Source organism: Trifolium pratense, linkage group LG3 (genome assembly GCF_020283565.1).
Source record: "Trifolium pratense cultivar HEN17-A07 linkage group LG3, ARS_RC_1.1, whole genome shotgun sequence".
In the NCBI taxonomy this organism is placed as follows: domain Eukaryota; kingdom Viridiplantae; phylum Streptophyta; class Magnoliopsida; order Fabales; family Fabaceae; genus Trifolium; species Trifolium pratense.
In genome coordinates, this window is record NC_060061.1 from 17,463,118 (window position 1) to 17,479,294 (window position 16,177).

General features: G+C 32.6%; 4 protein-coding genes across 4 annotated transcripts; 3 read left to right on the top strand and 1 right to left on the bottom strand.

Moving 5' to 3' along the window:
* Window positions 1-1,374: 1,374 nt before the first annotated feature.
* LOC123918070 (protein RALF-like 19) lies at window positions 1,375-1,784 on the bottom strand. Its single transcript, XM_045970010.1, has one exon. The coding sequence runs from the start codon at window positions 1,708-1,710 to the stop codon at window positions 1,375-1,377; it is 336 nt and encodes a 111-aa protein (XP_045825966.1). The 5' UTR covers window positions 1,711-1,784.
* Window positions 1,785-5,252: 3,468 nt separating this feature from the next.
* On the top strand, window positions 5,253-7,904 carry LOC123919069. The gene is made up of 3 exons (XM_045971291.1): window positions 5,253-5,472; window positions 5,561-5,718; window positions 7,587-7,904. The coding sequence occupies exons 1-3, from the start codon at window positions 5,374-5,376 to the stop codon at window positions 7,684-7,686; spliced, it is 357 nt and encodes a 118-aa protein (XP_045827247.1). The 5' UTR covers window positions 5,253-5,373; the 3' UTR covers window positions 7,687-7,904.
* Window positions 7,905-8,950: 1,046 nt separating this feature from the next.
* Window positions 8,951-11,150, top strand: LOC123919071 (transcriptional corepressor LEUNIG-like). Its single transcript, XM_045971292.1, has 8 exons — window positions 8,951-9,060; window positions 9,147-9,222; window positions 9,399-9,487; window positions 9,589-9,738; window positions 9,844-9,990; window positions 10,089-10,205; window positions 10,301-10,501; window positions 10,704-11,150. Exons 1-8 carry the CDS (start codon window positions 8,989-8,991, stop codon window positions 10,854-10,856), a joined length of 1,005 nt encoding a protein of 334 aa, XP_045827248.1. The 5' UTR covers window positions 8,951-8,988; the 3' UTR covers window positions 10,857-11,150.
* Window positions 11,151-13,396: 2,246 nt separating this feature from the next.
* On the top strand, window positions 13,397-15,901 carry LOC123914684 (transcriptional corepressor LEUNIG-like). Its single transcript, XM_045965869.1, has 10 exons — window positions 13,397-13,425; window positions 13,508-13,608; window positions 13,809-13,921; window positions 14,017-14,092; window positions 14,264-14,358; window positions 14,459-14,611; window positions 14,714-14,866; window positions 14,948-15,064; window positions 15,160-15,354; window positions 15,433-15,901. The coding sequence occupies exons 1-10, from the start codon at window positions 13,397-13,399 to the stop codon at window positions 15,589-15,591; spliced, it is 1,191 nt and encodes a 396-aa protein (XP_045821825.1). The 3' UTR covers window positions 15,592-15,901.
* Window positions 15,902-16,177: the final 276 nt, after the last annotated feature.

The following is a 16,177-nucleotide window of genomic DNA, read 5'->3' on the forward strand; positions in this document are numbered from 1 at the left end:
AAAAAATCATCATATGAGATTCATTACCAAATGCCAATTTTTTTTAATAATTACATGAACGAAACATTATGATGTATAATATATGTGAGTCACAAGTGACTGTTCACATATGCATTGACTTGATTAAAATTAACATTTTGCATATTGAGCTAGAGTTAAAAGTTTAAAGTGTTATTATAAAAATTAGAGAGTCAAAATTGCATGTTTGTGAAAGTTATGAGACAAAAAGTATAATTTAACTTTTAAATTTCTATTAAATTTCAAATTTTCGGTTTTACTCTTCATTTTACACCAATTAAAAAAATAGTTATTATTCGTTTAATGTTCTAAAAAATAAAAATATAATTGCATTTTTTAAAATTGTCTTTCAGAGAAACTTGTTACTTAAAAATAAGAGTTTGTTAAAAAAAATGTCACATTAATTTAAGGTTTTTTCTTGGCAAGTAATGATATTTATTAGAACGATTACAAGGGCTATTCGATCCCAAGTACAACAACGATTACAATCTTGGAAAACAAGCGTGCGGACAATTTAATTATCAATCATTAGTAAGAATACATATGAGCCAACCCTCCAAAATTATATATCCACACCTAAGTAATGCGTTTGATGTTGTCTATTATTTCGGAGGGATTAACTATCTTCTCATTGAAAATAATATTGTTCCTTTCCGACCATAAGCTCTAGCACGTGGCCAGCCATATTATATTTTTTTTCTCTTATTAGTTCGAGGATTTTGTTTGGTAGGTGGTTGCATCGCTAGTGTGGTTTTCTTCCGGTTATTCTTCGATTCCTTGTTTTTTTTTTTCTTTCCTTTTATGTGTTGTATTGTGTGTGAATTTTTGTATATATAACATAATTTGCTATTAAACAATTTGGAGAGCGTACAACTACAACATGGAACAAATAAACAGAAAAAGAATAGAGGAATCGAAAAATAAAATTTGGTATATTTTCTATCCTTCTTCTTCAATGTATATATAACAAAAAGAAATGAAATAATTATATACCGAGAATTACATTGCATCACATAAACAAGAGCAAACCCATTTTGTTCTCTCAATACATTAAAATCTCACATTAGCACAAGTTATTATGCAACACCTCAGCAAATAGTGAATAAAAGAAAATTACAATGAAAATGAAAATTGTAAGTTGTTCAACGTATACCTAAGAAAGTGTGGCAAAAAATATGTCATTCTTCAAGAATCAACTCATCCTTGAAGGACAAAAAAGTATCCACAATATTATTATATACTTTATTATTATATTATAATAAATATGTTCCTCAAGATTACTTCTGTTTGGAAGAAATCAATGAAAAACAAAAACAAAACAGAAAAAGAAAAAGTTTCTTAAATTGTTTATGTCATTTAACTAGTATCTCTAGCACAATGTGTGACTTTAGTGCAACCACGACGATAAGGATTTGCCTGACTTCTTTTCTGACAATCATAGTAAGATTGTCCACGACGACCACAAGGGGCTTGATCAGCTTTAAGAGCACCATAGCTAATGTATCTTTGTCGCCCGGCTAAAGTTCGACGACTAATGTCAGAATCCATCAACATCTCATTGTCATCTCCGATTAAATCACCCACGGTAGTTGGAATGGTATTAATGTCTTGAATTTTAGAAGATTGGGCAGCCACCATGGCGATGGCGATGGTAACTAAGAAGAAAATAAGCCATGACTTGAAGTTTATCATTTTAGATGTAACTTTTTTTTTTTGTTTGTTTGAGAGAAGGGGAAAAGAAAAATTCTTTTTATGTTAATTGTCTTTGTCCCAACCCTTTTTGATAGAGGTAGGAAATAGGAAGATAAAATAGTATAGAAGTAAGAAATTGAGTTTTTTTTGTTGTTGTGTTATATGTGATTTAACGTGATTTTGGGCATTTCCCCATTTAATGCTCCTAAGTTTTCTCTTCTAGTTTGGTGAATGTTGTTAATCCATTGTTGTTGCTAAATAGAGATAGGTTACGGTTCTTTTCTATGTAAAGGTCATGAAGTCAAAATTTATCTATAAATTGAAATCCATTTGTTTCTCTAACCGATGGTAATGGTAATGCCAGTAATACATAACTAAATTTGCAATGTATATACATATATACAATGTATAACTAAATTTGCTCTTGGAATCCTAAAGTCTCATGCTCCTCCAATAATCAATGTAGTCTCAAAAAAGACCTTCAAATCCGTACATATACAATTCAATCAAAGGAAGTTTATTCGATTTAGTAAACTGAAATTTCAAATGGATAATTAACTAATTTTCCATATCATATATCATTAAATAAAACGTAGTGAGGTGATATGACGAAATATACGGTTGTTATTAAATGATAATGTAAAATTGTTTTTTTTTCCTTGTAAATTTAAGTGAGATTAAAAATTTCAAAGCAAAATCATTGGTGATTACATCGTCAATCATCACTTGCTTATTTATTCTTTTGACGGTCAAAATTAACTCAATTCAATATAAGATTGGTATTTGGTAATACATGGTGGTAGAATAAAAAACATAGGGACTAGCATAAAATTGTGACACCCTTGCATTGCAAGGTTATGACTGACATAGTTAACTTGCCTTTGAATAAAATTTACACCAAAGTTTGGATATTAACTGAGAAAGGCTCAACATCAAGGGAGTGGATTGTCTCTCGTGAGTGTCTCTCCAGTAAGATCCTGACCCTTCAATAAAATAATTAAAAAATATAAAAAGAAGAGAGAGGAAAATTGAATGGCCTTAATTGAAACTGGAGAAAATCCAGTAAATAATACACTGGAGACAATCCACTCCCCAACATCAACAATGATTTAAAATAAGATCAAATTCAATTTGGTAATTTTTCTCTCAACTAAGGTTATGCGTGACCTAGTTAATTTTTGACCAGTTTTTATTTGTCTCTCAACTAAACTTTGAATTATAAAAAATCCAACACTATCTCCCTATGTGAACTAACTAAGACCAAAATTAAGATATCTATATTCCTTATATATGGAACCTCTTGTCCTTTGATTCAAGTCTCCCAAAGTCTAGTCCAATTTGTGCAATAGTAGTATGGTGATTGATCTTCTCTCCCTGCAATGCAATCTGCATTGTTTACGCGTGAAAAATATTTCACCGGAAGATATACTCTGGTAAAATTTTACACTACTATAGAAGATATATTGTTCGGTAGAAATTACACTACTAAATGATATATTTTGGTGAGAATGGAGGTATTTAGAGCAATACAGGGGAGAAAAAGGAGCAATTATCCAATACTTGTTATAATTTTAGACAAACAAATATGGCATGGAAAAGAGGGGTGCTAAAACTAGTAGACCGTGATGGGCGTTTTCTCTTCTTAGACCATGTAAATTTGATATGTAAATGGGAATTTCCTTGAAGAATGTATTATAATAGAGAGTTGAGTTTAACCAAACCTTACAAAACAGTCTTGTAAAGTGAGAATTGCATCTTATGTATAAACTCATATTCATGCTAACTTACATCTAATGTGAGATTTCTTAGCATACCCCCTCATGTCCAATACTATTAGGCTTGATGCGTTGATATAAATGGCGGGTGACACAATAGCGGATGACCTAACGGATCTTGGAGAGACTTTGATACTATATTAGAATTGAGAGTTGGGTCTAACTCAACCTTACAAAATCGGCTTGTAAAGTAAGGATTACCCTGACTATAAACACATTCGAGCCATCTCGCAACTAATGTGAGACTTCTTAACGCACACCCTCGCACTCAACATTGTTGGGCTTGTTACACAAATATAAATGGTGGATGACCCGTTCAGAAACCTAATAGCAGAATGCCTAAAGGATCGTGAATGAGGCTTTGATACTATCTTAAAATTGAGAGTTAGACCTAACTTAACCCTACAAAATCGGCTTGTAAACCAACTTGTAAGGTGGAGATTGCCTCTTACTTATAAACTCATGTTCAGGTCAACTCACATATGATGAGAAACTTCTTAACATATTGTCTTGTTGGGGACTCGAAGACGAAATTTTTTTTTCAGCGGGGATGAGGATGGAGGAAAAAGTCCTCCCAAAGGAGGTTTGTGGACGATGATGAGATTTTGTCCCCGTCCCGTGGAGACTACTTCCCCAAATAGTTTACCAAAATAACTTTTGTATGCGTATAACTAAGTACTTTTTATGTTATATTTATTTATATTTTCTCAGTGTCTATCTTAATTTTTTATTTGTTTTATGATTAAACTTTTATTTATGACTAGTTTGATTGAAAATAATATAAATTTGATACTTGTTTTTAAATGTTGATGGATTCCCGTGGGAACAACAAAGATCCGCAAGGATTGAGATGAAAGAAGAATACCCTCCAAAGTGGGGAATGAGTACGGTGGTGGAGATCATTTTAAATGATGAAAAATTGTATGGTAAAATAGGCTCCGCTCAATTTTTGTCTCGTTGACATCCCTACACGATGTAGATGGTTGGTCTTCACTCTCTTAAATTGATCAGAATCCTTCCTATATCTCCTATCCATCGGAAGATATCTTTCGATTTAATTTTTACTAAGAAAGGTATTCTAATAGTGTAAATTTTACATGAAGATCTTTGTAATTTTTTTTCTCTATTATGAGCAAATGGACCAAGAGCAATCATCCATGATGTAATAATAATGTCAAATTGAATTTTATTATTTTTTTTAAAGTAGTTTAGTGGTTAAATTTTACTTTTTTAAAAGTAAATAAATGAAATATTGGGATTTTTTTTGAAGGATAAATATCGGGGTTTGAATCATATAAAATGTTGGCATAAAATGTTATTTTAAATATGGGTCTTGTTAACATGTGCCCTAAGGGCACATGTTAAGATATACCAAAATAGAAATTCAACATTTAATGATACAAGAAATTTAATGCTTCAAAAGTTAAAATGCACAAATTAGCATTTAATAATTTCTATTTTTGCTTCCTTAACATGTGCCTTAAGGGCACAAGTTAACATTCTCCTTTAAATATTAGTGTTGTCAAAAAAAATATTAGTTTTGACTAAAAATTAGATTTTAAATATGGGTCTTGTTAACATGTGTATATAGGGCACATGATAACATATCTTAATATAGAAATTTAACATTTAATGATACAAGACATTTAATGCTTGAAAAGTTAAAATGCACAAATTCTAAGGCATAATTTCTATTTTTACTACCTTAACATGTGCCATATATGCACATGTTAACATTCTCCTTTAAATATTAAATTCAAATATTTGTTTATTACTCTATGAGCTTCATGATCCACTGATCCAGATGTTTATGCGCTTAATCACTTCCATCCCAATCTCTCTGCTTTTGAAGTCCAAAATAAAACCCTAACTAACTGCAATTTGCACGATGAACAATGATCACCATTCAGAATCATCAAAATCAAGTACTGGTGATGTATCTTCAGCAACAGCAGTTCTCCTAGGAGCTCTAGCTCCCGGTGTTAATGTCTCTATTCTCACTTACCCTTTTCTCAATTTCACTTTTTTTGTTCCCAATTTCATAAAATTTCATTTTTTTACTTTTCTTGTTTCAGGGAGCTACATGGAATACATTAAAGTCTGCGTTTTTAATGTTGGGTCTATGTCTTGCTGTTATGTTGGGTTTAGCATTTTCTTCTAGTGATTCATGGTTGGTGTTTCACGTTGTGTTCCTTGTTCTAATTTGTGTTACCCTCTTCTTGCTTCTCAGCTGGTAATTTCATTCTTACCCTTTCACAAATTTATCCCTCCTGTAATTGTAATTGCTTTGATTATCATTCATGTTTCGTATGCAATGTGTGTTCCTGTGAAGTCTAAATTGAACATGTACCAATTAGTCACTTTTGTTTTTATTTGGTTAAATTGCATGTTTGGTCCCTTACGTTTATTTTAGGTTTCAATTTGGTCTTCAAGCTTAAAAAGTTTCAGTTGATCCCTTATGTTATAAGGTTACAATAAGTTAGTCGTTTTAGTAAAAATTCCGTTTAAATTGTCCATGTGGCTAACAGAATCACATTCGTGGATAACTTAGGGGTCCTTGTGAAGACTAAATTGATCATGTACCAATTAGTCACTTTTGTTTTTATTTTTGTATGCTACTTTTTTTTTTCTTTCTTTTTCTTCTGGATATGCTGCTGATTAATTGATGATCAGCTCTCTCTTTAAATAGCCAAAATGTAAGGAATTCGATTGGATTATATGTTGTCACTCACTTGCGAATCTCGGTCGTTGGATGAAGATCGAATAGATGACCTGTATGATCTCTATCCAATGGCCGAGATCTTTTCTCTTGACTGCGTGACTGCATGCTTTTCTTGACTGACATTTGGAAATCCGGGTCCAAAGGAAACTAGTCTAAAGTAGGTTTTTATAACATATAAGTGTTTATGTATAAACTGTTTATAAGCTATCTTGGGGAGTTTATGGAAATAGCTGAAAACAATTTAAGGACATATTGTAAGTTGTTTCCATAAGTTATCCTAGTTAGTCTTATAAGTGCTTATGTCCGTAGATGGACTCAAGTAAGTGACTCCAAACATACCCTTATTAGATTGGTATAGAGCTGGATGTGAGTTCTATTATATATTTGCAGTGTTTTGAAAATTGAACAAAACTAAACAGAACAACAACAAACAATCAGCGAAGTAATTTTCCCATTATGTAGGTGGGCAACCTATATTTAACTAACATGAATCGTCTTAAATGACAAATCTTTTAACTTTAAATCCATCCTTTCAAATGGTTTAACTTTTCCTAGGTCCCCTATATTTAACTAATATTCCGTTCACCACTTGGTCTCACTATAAATAGCACATTCTAAGAACATGAAGTTAAAAAGGTAATACATCTCGGTTTCACTAAAAGAGCTAGAACAAACGAAAGCAACATATAGAGCCTCTCTGTTCCATTCTCTCTGCAATCCAAATGCTGTTTTTTTCCTTACATTTTGTTGGCATTAAGTATGTGATGTATCATTTATTTTCATTTTGTGCAAACATTTTGCTCGTATAAGTTCCTAAATATTCTAGCTTGGAAGTAATGTCATTGTAATGGGTGAGTTTTATGCTTGAACCCTGAAGCATTAGTGAAGTTGTAAGTGTCTGCATGTGTTTGTTACCGTCTGCAATGATATGTCAAATGCTTTGTGATGGATTGATAATATCGTTATTCACGGGGAAGTGATTTGTCCCCCCAGTGCGTTAGAATAGGAAGGAAACAAGCGTGCACATACAATTAGTTGGTATATTACTATTGGATATGCTTTTTGTTATTTGATGAAATGATTCATAGACCTTTTGGGTTTCCTTCGGGTGGAAAATTGCAGAGAGCAAACCAAAAGAAAAATGGAAATGCTTGTTTTTGTGTAAATTGTGGTGTAGTGCAGAAACAATTTTTAATAACTTTTGAATATAATAATGACTCAAAATACAACATTCTATTGTTGCATCATATTCATATGTCAAAGTAAACTCATGAAATACAATTGGGTTTCTTGTAACCTCTAATTATGAATAATTTGTTGGTTAGAATGTGTTCTGGTGATCTTCCTATGCAGTATTCAATAATTTTATTTTTCTACAGGTTTCTTGCAGAAACTGGTCTAGTCTCTATCGAACATCAAATGCGAGAAATGGGCTTGGAAGTTAAGGATCCTCTAGAGGCAAACAAAAAGAGCGAATAACTATTATCTTGTTTTTTCATGTTCTGCTGATATATGACCAAATTAGAAGAGTACATGGTCAACATAGAACACTAGGCTTAATTTGTTCCATTTCAATTTTTGTACATATTTTACTCTCCTCTATTTGACATTGCTTCTAAATGCCTTGTGCTGTTGCAAGTGGAATATATATATTCTGTTTTCATATTTTATAATGATGACTGTGTTATTTCATTTGATTTAAAACCCTTATATGTTAATAAGTATAGCCATCACATAATCTATCTTATTGCTTACGGTAAGTTTTATGGTGACTCATGTTCAAAGCCTACAAGCTATTGTGGGATGTGATGAGAAATGTTATTGTGGGATTTCAAGCTTCAGGAAATCCATATCAGTTTTTTTTTTTTTTGGTACAATCCATATCAGTTTTATTATGTGGCAGCATGATATAAAAAAATAAGTTAAACTTAAATCCATATAAAACAATAAAAGAAGAAATTACATTAATTTCATCAAAGGGCTAAGCCAGAATTTTTTTTTGATATTTTTCCTACCCGGGTCAGTAAATCCATAGGTCTCTTAAACAACATTTTCTTCTCACTATTAAATAAAAGCAAACTAAAATAAAGAAAAACCAAGAACCATTAAATAACAAACATATTAAGGGAGTTATACTTTTGCATGACACTAATACGCTCACTATTATTTCAAGCTTAGTTCACTCTTCACTTCACTGTCATTTTCTTCTCTACCTTCATCTTCCATTAATCTTGTTCATCTAAGTTCAGTTTCCATTATCATGGACCCCAGTGAAAATCTGTGAGTACAATGGGCTGCTTGTTCTTTCATGTTTCTTGCAATGCATTCTTTTATTTTGTTTCTTATAATGCTTGTAGTTTTCGAAACTTGCTGTATGATTACCTCAAGAAGAGTGGATTGGCAAACACTGCTGAGAGTTTGCAAAATGAAGCTCAAATTACTGGACAAACTCCTCCCGGTATGTCTGCATTTGCGCCTTTTGATCTTTCTTTGTTGATACCCCTTGCATTATATACTTACACTGTGGTTCTAAATTGTGTTTTCGGTTTTGGTTCCACTTTGAATCTTGATATTCTGATAAATCTGGAGAAATGCAACTGATGTTGCTGCAATTGCAGTAGTGATGAATAATTAAGCTTGTGTGATTGATTATACTGTGAAGGGGGTGATGGTGATAACTAATGATACATACTAGTATTTGGTTCTTCTACATATTCTCTTTTCGTTTCCGTGTTTTCAGAATTCAATCAATATACGGATGGATTCTTGTACGACTTATGGATGTCATTCTATAACATGTACTATAAGTATATCTCTATGCAAGAGATAACAAGATGCTCCAAACAAAATCAGGTTATATATGATGGTTAAATGTTCAATGTTAGTTAATGGTTCTTGGTTTCATAGTGCAACCCAGTCATACGTTACTCAATTGTCAGGCCCGAGACATTGGTGCTATAATGGACACTGCCCCTCAAATAATTCGCGAAGGGTATTATCTTCGACACCTCGCAGGTAAATTTCTATTCTCTACATCTTGGCTTCATAGTGCCTATACTACATATATTTGTTCGTATCTAGTGAATTCTTGTGAATTACATATTACGCCAGGTAACTTCGGTTATGTTTAAATTGATACGACAACTTAGGAAATTAATTGATTTAATGTTTGTTTTAATTTCTATCCCTAGGTTTTCCAAGCCAGGAGAAAGATACACTTTTGTCCTGCGATTTTTCGTCAGATGGTAAAAATGTAGCAAGTGGCGGGTTTGGGAAAAAGGTGAATAATCAATGCAATAAATTTTCCAATTCGATTTGTTTACTGTCACTTTGTCTACGTGACTGCGCAATATATTTATCCTTATATTGTGGTTTATACAGCCTTTCATTTGCTATCCAGAGGCTCGTAATTCTGTTTATTCATCAGACTCACATTTATCTGCCATCTTAGAAGTTAGATTTCAACCAGGATCAACTATATTTGCAACATCTTCTACGGATAAAACAGTAAAATTATGGAATGCTACAACTGTGAGTCTCTTTTTCTTCATATCCCCTTCTACTCACTCTTCGGCATTAGTCCTTCCTTTGCAACTTGAGGATAAATTCATTATGTCTTGCTGTTTCATGATATAGCCTGCAAAACCGGTGTACGAATTTAGTCATAAAGGGATAGTAAGATCATTGGACTTCCACCCAACACAAAGAATTCTTTGCTCGTCCGGTACTGATGTAGTTGAAGTGTGGAATCTTGTTCAGCGTGTTAGGACGGACCACATTATGGTGAGTCTTACACTCATCTTTTATTATTCAAAACTGAATAACTTTTCACAGGTGACATGAATACAAATTACAATGACTTATATAAAAATGAATTTCAGGCAGGTGTCAGCATAGTGAGATTTCAGCCTGGATCGGGGATGCTTTTGGCAGTTGCCAATCAAAATGTTATCAACATACTTGATTTTCAGACATTTACTATTCAGAATTGTCTCCGGGTGAGCTTCAAATTTCATATATAAATAAATGTAAGTTGCTGTGTATCATGATATAGTATTACTACAATATGAGTCTGAATCTCATTCCCTGTTAGGGGCACGTCAAATATATTTGTTCCTTGTGTTGGGATGTCACTGGGCAAACAATCGCCTCTGTCAGTGAAGATGGTTTGCGTGTCTGGTCACTTTCTATGGGCGGACAGTGCTTATATCACTATCCATCAGAAGGGAAGATATTTCAGTCCGTTATATTTCATCCTCGATACCGTAACGTCTTAGTTGTTGGTGGTTTTCAGGTACGCTCTTCCCTCTGCTTCCATTATGATCGTAGTGTCTATTTTATATCTCCTGTTATGTAACTGTTACAGAGGTTATATTTAGCCTCAATCATAGTTGAACCATTTAGTTGAACTTCTATGTTTATGTATTTTTTCCATTCATTCATGTGTAAACTATCTTGAATACATATCTTTAGTTAAACTTCTATGTTTATTGCAGTGCATGGAATTGTTGATTCTTGAGTGCAATGGGCAAATTCACTGTATTCATTCCTCTAGTATATCAATTACTGGACTAGCAGCTTGTACACAAAATGAAATATTTGCATCAACTAGCAATGATTTTCTCCCTGTGGTGAACATATGGAAATGAAGTTCAAGTTGATGTCTCTGTTATTTGGTATACATACAACTTGTCTTGCCGAAACTAGGTTAGTTTCTATATGTACAACTATCGAATGCAAGAGACGGGCTTGTAACGTGAGGATCTTGTTGAGACAAACAGAAAGAGGGAATGACTCATGTGAACTTGTTTTTTCATGATATTCTGACATATGACCAAATTAGAGTATATGATCTACATAGAAAACTATCATTAATTTGTTCTTTTTTCAATTTTTGTAGATATTTTGCTCTCCTCTCTTTGAGGTAGCTTCTGGATGCCTTGTTTAAATTGTGCTGCTGCAAGTGGCAGCTTGTTATGATTTTACTCTCAATTTTGCTCTCCTTAAATGATTTTACTCTCAATATGCCTGTATAATCTGGGATTGCCGATTTATATCGAAGCAATGTGTGCCATCAATATAATCAATGTAATAAAAACAGATAAAGGTTTGACTAGCTTGGATTGGAGTCTTGAATGGTTTAAGATAATATATAAAAGGGAAAATTGCATGCACAAAAATATCTTTCGAGCAATGTTTCAAATGAACACAATCAACATAATGAGTAATTCCATATATAGTGCTAGGTATGATGAATGGAAACCTGAATGTGTTTGTCTTTTGTTGTGAAACAAAAATTGTGATTCCCACAATCAGAAAATATACTATAAAAGACAACAAAAGCATAATTTAAAAGGCTAAATGCATGCTTGGTTTAATGGTGGAAAAAAAATGCTTTTGAATGAATTGGTTTTATAAAATTGATTTTAGTTAGAGTTAAATATGTTTTTGATCCCCCTATTTTGAAAATCATGAACTTTTGATCCCCTATTTTAAAAGCCAGCTTTTTGATCCCCCTATTTTAGTTTTTTATGAGTTTTAGTCCCCCAACTCATTTTGATCAATTTTTGATGATGTGTCAAGCTAATTAATGACATGGCAGTGTCCATGTTGGACAAACATATTCCACGTCATTATTTTTTAAAATTTAAATCAAATATTATATTTTAAAAATATTAAAACAATAAAATAATTAACAATAATTAGAAAATCAGTTTAATTCCAATAAAAATCATGAACCCTAAGCACCCAAATATGAAAAACGCAGCAACGCATAAAGTTTCTCTTCCTCTCAATCGTGTCCTTCATATTGCTCTTCCTCTCTCTCGGTCTCCATCTTCTTCGATGAAGTTGTCATGGTTTTTGAGAATTTTCTTGTTGGTGGCAACAATCAAGTTGAAATAGGCGGTTTAATTAAGTTCTAAGATATCTTGTAATGGATTAAGTTAGGTGGTAACAAATTATTCAAACTCTTGCTTTAGGGTTGGTTCCATGATTTGGGAATAAGTTTCTGATTTTTTTTTACTTCTACGTTTTTCTTTTTCGTTATCTTCATTTTACTAATTTCTAATTATTGTTAATTATTTATTTAATTATTTTATTGTTTTAATATTTGATTAAAGAAAAAAATAATGACATGGAATATGTTTGTTCAACATGGGCACTGCCACGTCACTAATTAGCTTGACACGTCATCAAAAAATTGACCAAAATGAGTTTGGGGACTAAAACTCATAAAAAAACTAAAATATGGGGATAAAAAAATGGCTTTTAAAATAGGGGGATCAAAAGTTCAAGATTTTCAAAATAGGGGGACCAAAACTACATTAAAGCCTTTTAGTTAAAAGTGAGTTGAATGTAAAGTGGTTTATGTTTAGAACAATAAATTTTAGTGTAAAAAAATCATATTTAGACCTAAAAGCTACAAATCCTAATTCAAGTTAAATCAATTCTGAAGGCAAAATTAATTATACTTGAGAGTAACCAAACATATACCTCTAGAATCAATTATGCATGTTACAAACATGGAACCAAATATAGGCTAAATTGAAAAGACTCTCTTACAAAAATTGGTAGACAAGACTAATGTTACAATAAAAGGTCTAAGCAGTAAGCACAACAAAAATGATCAAGAAAATGAATCTGAATCTCAATGTATGCTAGTTGTTGAAATATAGGAACTTAATCTAAGGGACCTATTTGATTTAGTGTGATAGTTGATAACAAAAGCAAAGTTATTGTTAGAAATTACGGGATCGAAGAGATGAAGATCGTATTCATAAGAGAAGTAAGCTTGAGAGCTTGATATGAAGGAAAACTTCATAGTATTCATATTGAATTATTGAAAAAAGATAGATGAAAAGTGTACAAAGTAATCCTATTTTTAGGGTCTAATTGCTCCAAATAATGAATAACCAACTATAACTACTTTCTAACTAATTAACTAACATCAACCAACTAACTAACTATCATTATTCTTAACAGTTATATGCAAGAGTTATATATTCTTTTGCATGACAGCATAACCAACTTAGTTCACTCACTGTTATATATATCTTTCTTTTCTTCTGATTCAATATTCTCTTCATTTCACCGAGGAACTGATCCAATTTCTTGAGTCTTCTTGACCTCTCATTCCTTACACCATCAATCAATCTTCATCTGTACGCAGTTTCCTTCTTCATACATCATGAACCTAATACATTCACCTGAAGAACTGTGAGTACAATGCTTGCTATTCTTTCTTTTATTTTGTTTGTTAAACTCTCTCTTATCCATATTTATTTTCTGTTCTTTGTAGTTTTGAAAATTTACTGTATGATTTTCTGAACAAGAAAGGATTGCCAAGAACTGCTGAGGCATTCCTAAATGAAACTCAACTTGCTGGACAAATTCCCGATGGTATGTATATATAAAAGCAGCTGATATTGCTGCAATCACATTCGTGCCTTATAATATGGATAATTAAGCTTTGAATGGGATCATACATATTCTTTTCTTTATCTTTTTATTATATTTTGTTTCTTTCTTTCTTCTTTCCTTTTCTTTTAATTAATTTCTGTGACTGGTTATCTTTCGTTTTTATGTAACCGTGTTTTCAGAGTTTAATCAACATGAACATCCACATGGATTCTTGTACGGCATTTGGACTACGTTCTGTTACAAGTATAACTCTAGGCAATACATACCAGGAACCTTGATCAGTGAGAGTCAGGTTATACAATATGATGGCTAAAATAACTGTTCAATGGTAATTAATGATTCTTGGTTTCATACTGTAACTCAATCATACATTTACTCAATTTTCAGGCCCCAGATATTGGTGCTATAATGGACTCTACCCCTCAAATACTCCAAGAAGGATATACTATTCAACTTCTTTCAAGTAAATTTCTATTCTCTACATCCTGGCTTCATGTAGTGTATCTTTACCATAAAAATCCTTGTTAGTATCTTGAGAATTACGTATTAGGACTGGTAACTTCAATTATGTAATTGAGATGACAAAGTAGGCAATTTAATTGATTAAATGTTAATTTTTAATTTCTAACACAAGGTTTTCCAAGAGATGGTCCATGGAACACTCTTCATTCCTGCGATTTTTCATCAGATGGAAAGATTGTAGCAAGTGGTGGGCTTGGTGGGGGGAAGGTGAATAATCGCGATAAATTTTTCCAATTCAATTTGCTTACGGCCACTTCCTCTACATGTCTGCGCATTGTATTTATGCTTATATGTTTTCTTTATACAGCCTTTCCTTTGCTACTTGGATTCCAAAGATTCTGTAACTACATCCGAATCACATTCATCTTCCATCTCCGAAGTTAGATTTCAACCAGGGTCAACTATATTTGCAACATCTTCTCGTCATACAGTAAGATTATGGGATGCAGAAAGAGAAAGAGTGAGTCTCTTTCTTTTCAACTCCATCTTTGGCATTAGTCCTTCATTTGTAACTTGAGGATTAAGTCATAATGTTTTGATGTTTCATAATGCATTTGTATAGCTTGGGAGATCAGTGTTAGATTTTGTTGAACATAAAGGGACAGTAAGATCATTGGACTTCCACCCATCAAAAGGAATTCTTTGCTCGTCTGATAGCCACGATGAAATTAAAGTATGGGATCTCATTGAAAGTATCATGGTTAAAGAGTTTAAGGTGAGTCTTACAGTACTCATCTTTTAGTATTCACACAGGTCACAAAATGAATACAATGACTTATATAAAAATGAATTTCAGGAAAACGGAAGCATAGTGAGATTTCAGCCTGGATCTGGGACACTTTTGGCAGTTGCTAATAAAAATGTTCTCAACATACTTGATTTCGAGAATTCTACTGTTGTGAAACGTTTTCAGGTTAGCTTCACATATGATATATAAATTGATAAAAATGTCAGTTGTGTATCATCATGATATAGTATTAATATTATTACTATAACTTTCTTTATTAGGGACATGTCGAAAATATCTGTTCCATATGTTGGGATGTCACTGGAAATTGGATTGCCTCTGCCAGTGAAGATGAAGTACGCGTCTGGTCGCTTGTGATGGACGAACCATATGTGTGGTTATCAGATGGGAAGAAGTTGAAGTCCATCATATTCCATCCTCGATACCATAACGTCTTAGTTATTGGTAGTTCAAAGGTAAATTATTCCCTTTACTTCCATTTTTATAGTGGCGTTGTTGTCTTTTCTCTATATCTCATTCATATTTTATTGCAGGGCATGGACTTGTTACTGTTAGATATTGATGTGGGATTACGTATGAAACAAGTCTATAATTTACCAACTATCGGACTAGCAGCTTGTGCGCAAAATGAATACATTGCATCAACTACAAGCACAACTAGCAATGATTCTGTGGTCAACATATGGAAATGAAGTTGTAGTTAATGTCTCTTTTCTTTGGTAAAATTCCTACCTTGCTTCAGTTTTAGGATTTGTTAGATGATCTTGCTGAAATCAGTTTAGTCTATCGAACATCAAATGCGAGAGATGGGCTTGGATCCTACGGAAAGAGCGAATAGCTTTTACCTTATCTCTTTTTTTCACGACCTGCTGATATACAGACAAATTAGAGGTCATGGTGAACATAGAACACTATGCTTAATTTGTTTTTTCAATTTCTGTACCTATTTGGATGCAAGTAGTATAGATTTTCTTTTTCTCTCTTTTACAATGATTTTACTTTGTTGGGAATTATAAGACTCATTGATTTTACTTTGTCGCCTCTTCGATGTTTTTTCTCACGCATAGATTTTTTTTCACACGCAAACATATGACCGTGTCAAAACAAAATTAGGTAAGATTTTGAAGTATAGTCATCATGGGGCGAGAGAAAGCCTACCTTATTGATTACAGTATATTTCTTTGGTGACATGAAGTGATGATTTATGTGAATCCAATGTCCAAAATATGTATTTGCTAGGCATGTTATTGTAGAACCAAGCACTTACCACTGCACCAA

Bases quoted from the DNA above. Each gene is read 5' to 3' on its own strand.
- LOC123918070 (XM_045970010.1), bottom strand. From the start codon at position 1,710: ATGATAAACTTCAAGTCATGGCTTATTTTCTTCTTAGTTACCATCGCC.
- LOC123919069 (XM_045971291.1), top strand. From the start codon at position 5,374: ATGAACAATGATCACCATTCAGAATCATCAAAATCAAGTACTGGTGAT. The intron at 5,473-5,560 runs GTCTCTATTCTC...TTCTTGTTTCAG, and splicing joins CTCTAGCTCCCGGTGTTAAT to GGAGCTACATGGAATACATT. The intron at 5,719-7,586 runs GTAATTTCATTC...ATTTTTCTACAG, and splicing joins CTCTTCTTGCTTCTCAGCTG to GTTTCTTGCAGAAACTGGTC.
- LOC123919071 (XM_045971292.1), top strand. From the start codon at position 8,989: ATGTCATTCTATAACATGTACTATAAGTATATCTCTATGCAAGAGATA. The intron at 9,488-9,588 runs GTGAATAATCAA...TGGTTTATACAG, and splicing joins GTGGCGGGTTTGGGAAAAAG to CCTTTCATTTGCTATCCAGA. The intron at 10,206-10,300 runs GTGAGCTTCAAA...ATTCCCTGTTAG, and splicing joins CTATTCAGAATTGTCTCCGG to GGGCACGTCAAATATATTTG.
- LOC123914684 (XM_045965869.1), top strand. From the start codon at position 13,397: ATGAACCTAATACATTCACCTGAAGAACT. The intron at 13,426-13,507 runs GTGAGTACAATG...TGTTCTTTGTAG, and splicing joins ATACATTCACCTGAAGAACT to TTTTGAAAATTTACTGTATG. The intron at 14,093-14,263 runs GTAAATTTCTAT...TTCTAACACAAG, and splicing joins TACTATTCAACTTCTTTCAA to GTTTTCCAAGAGATGGTCCA.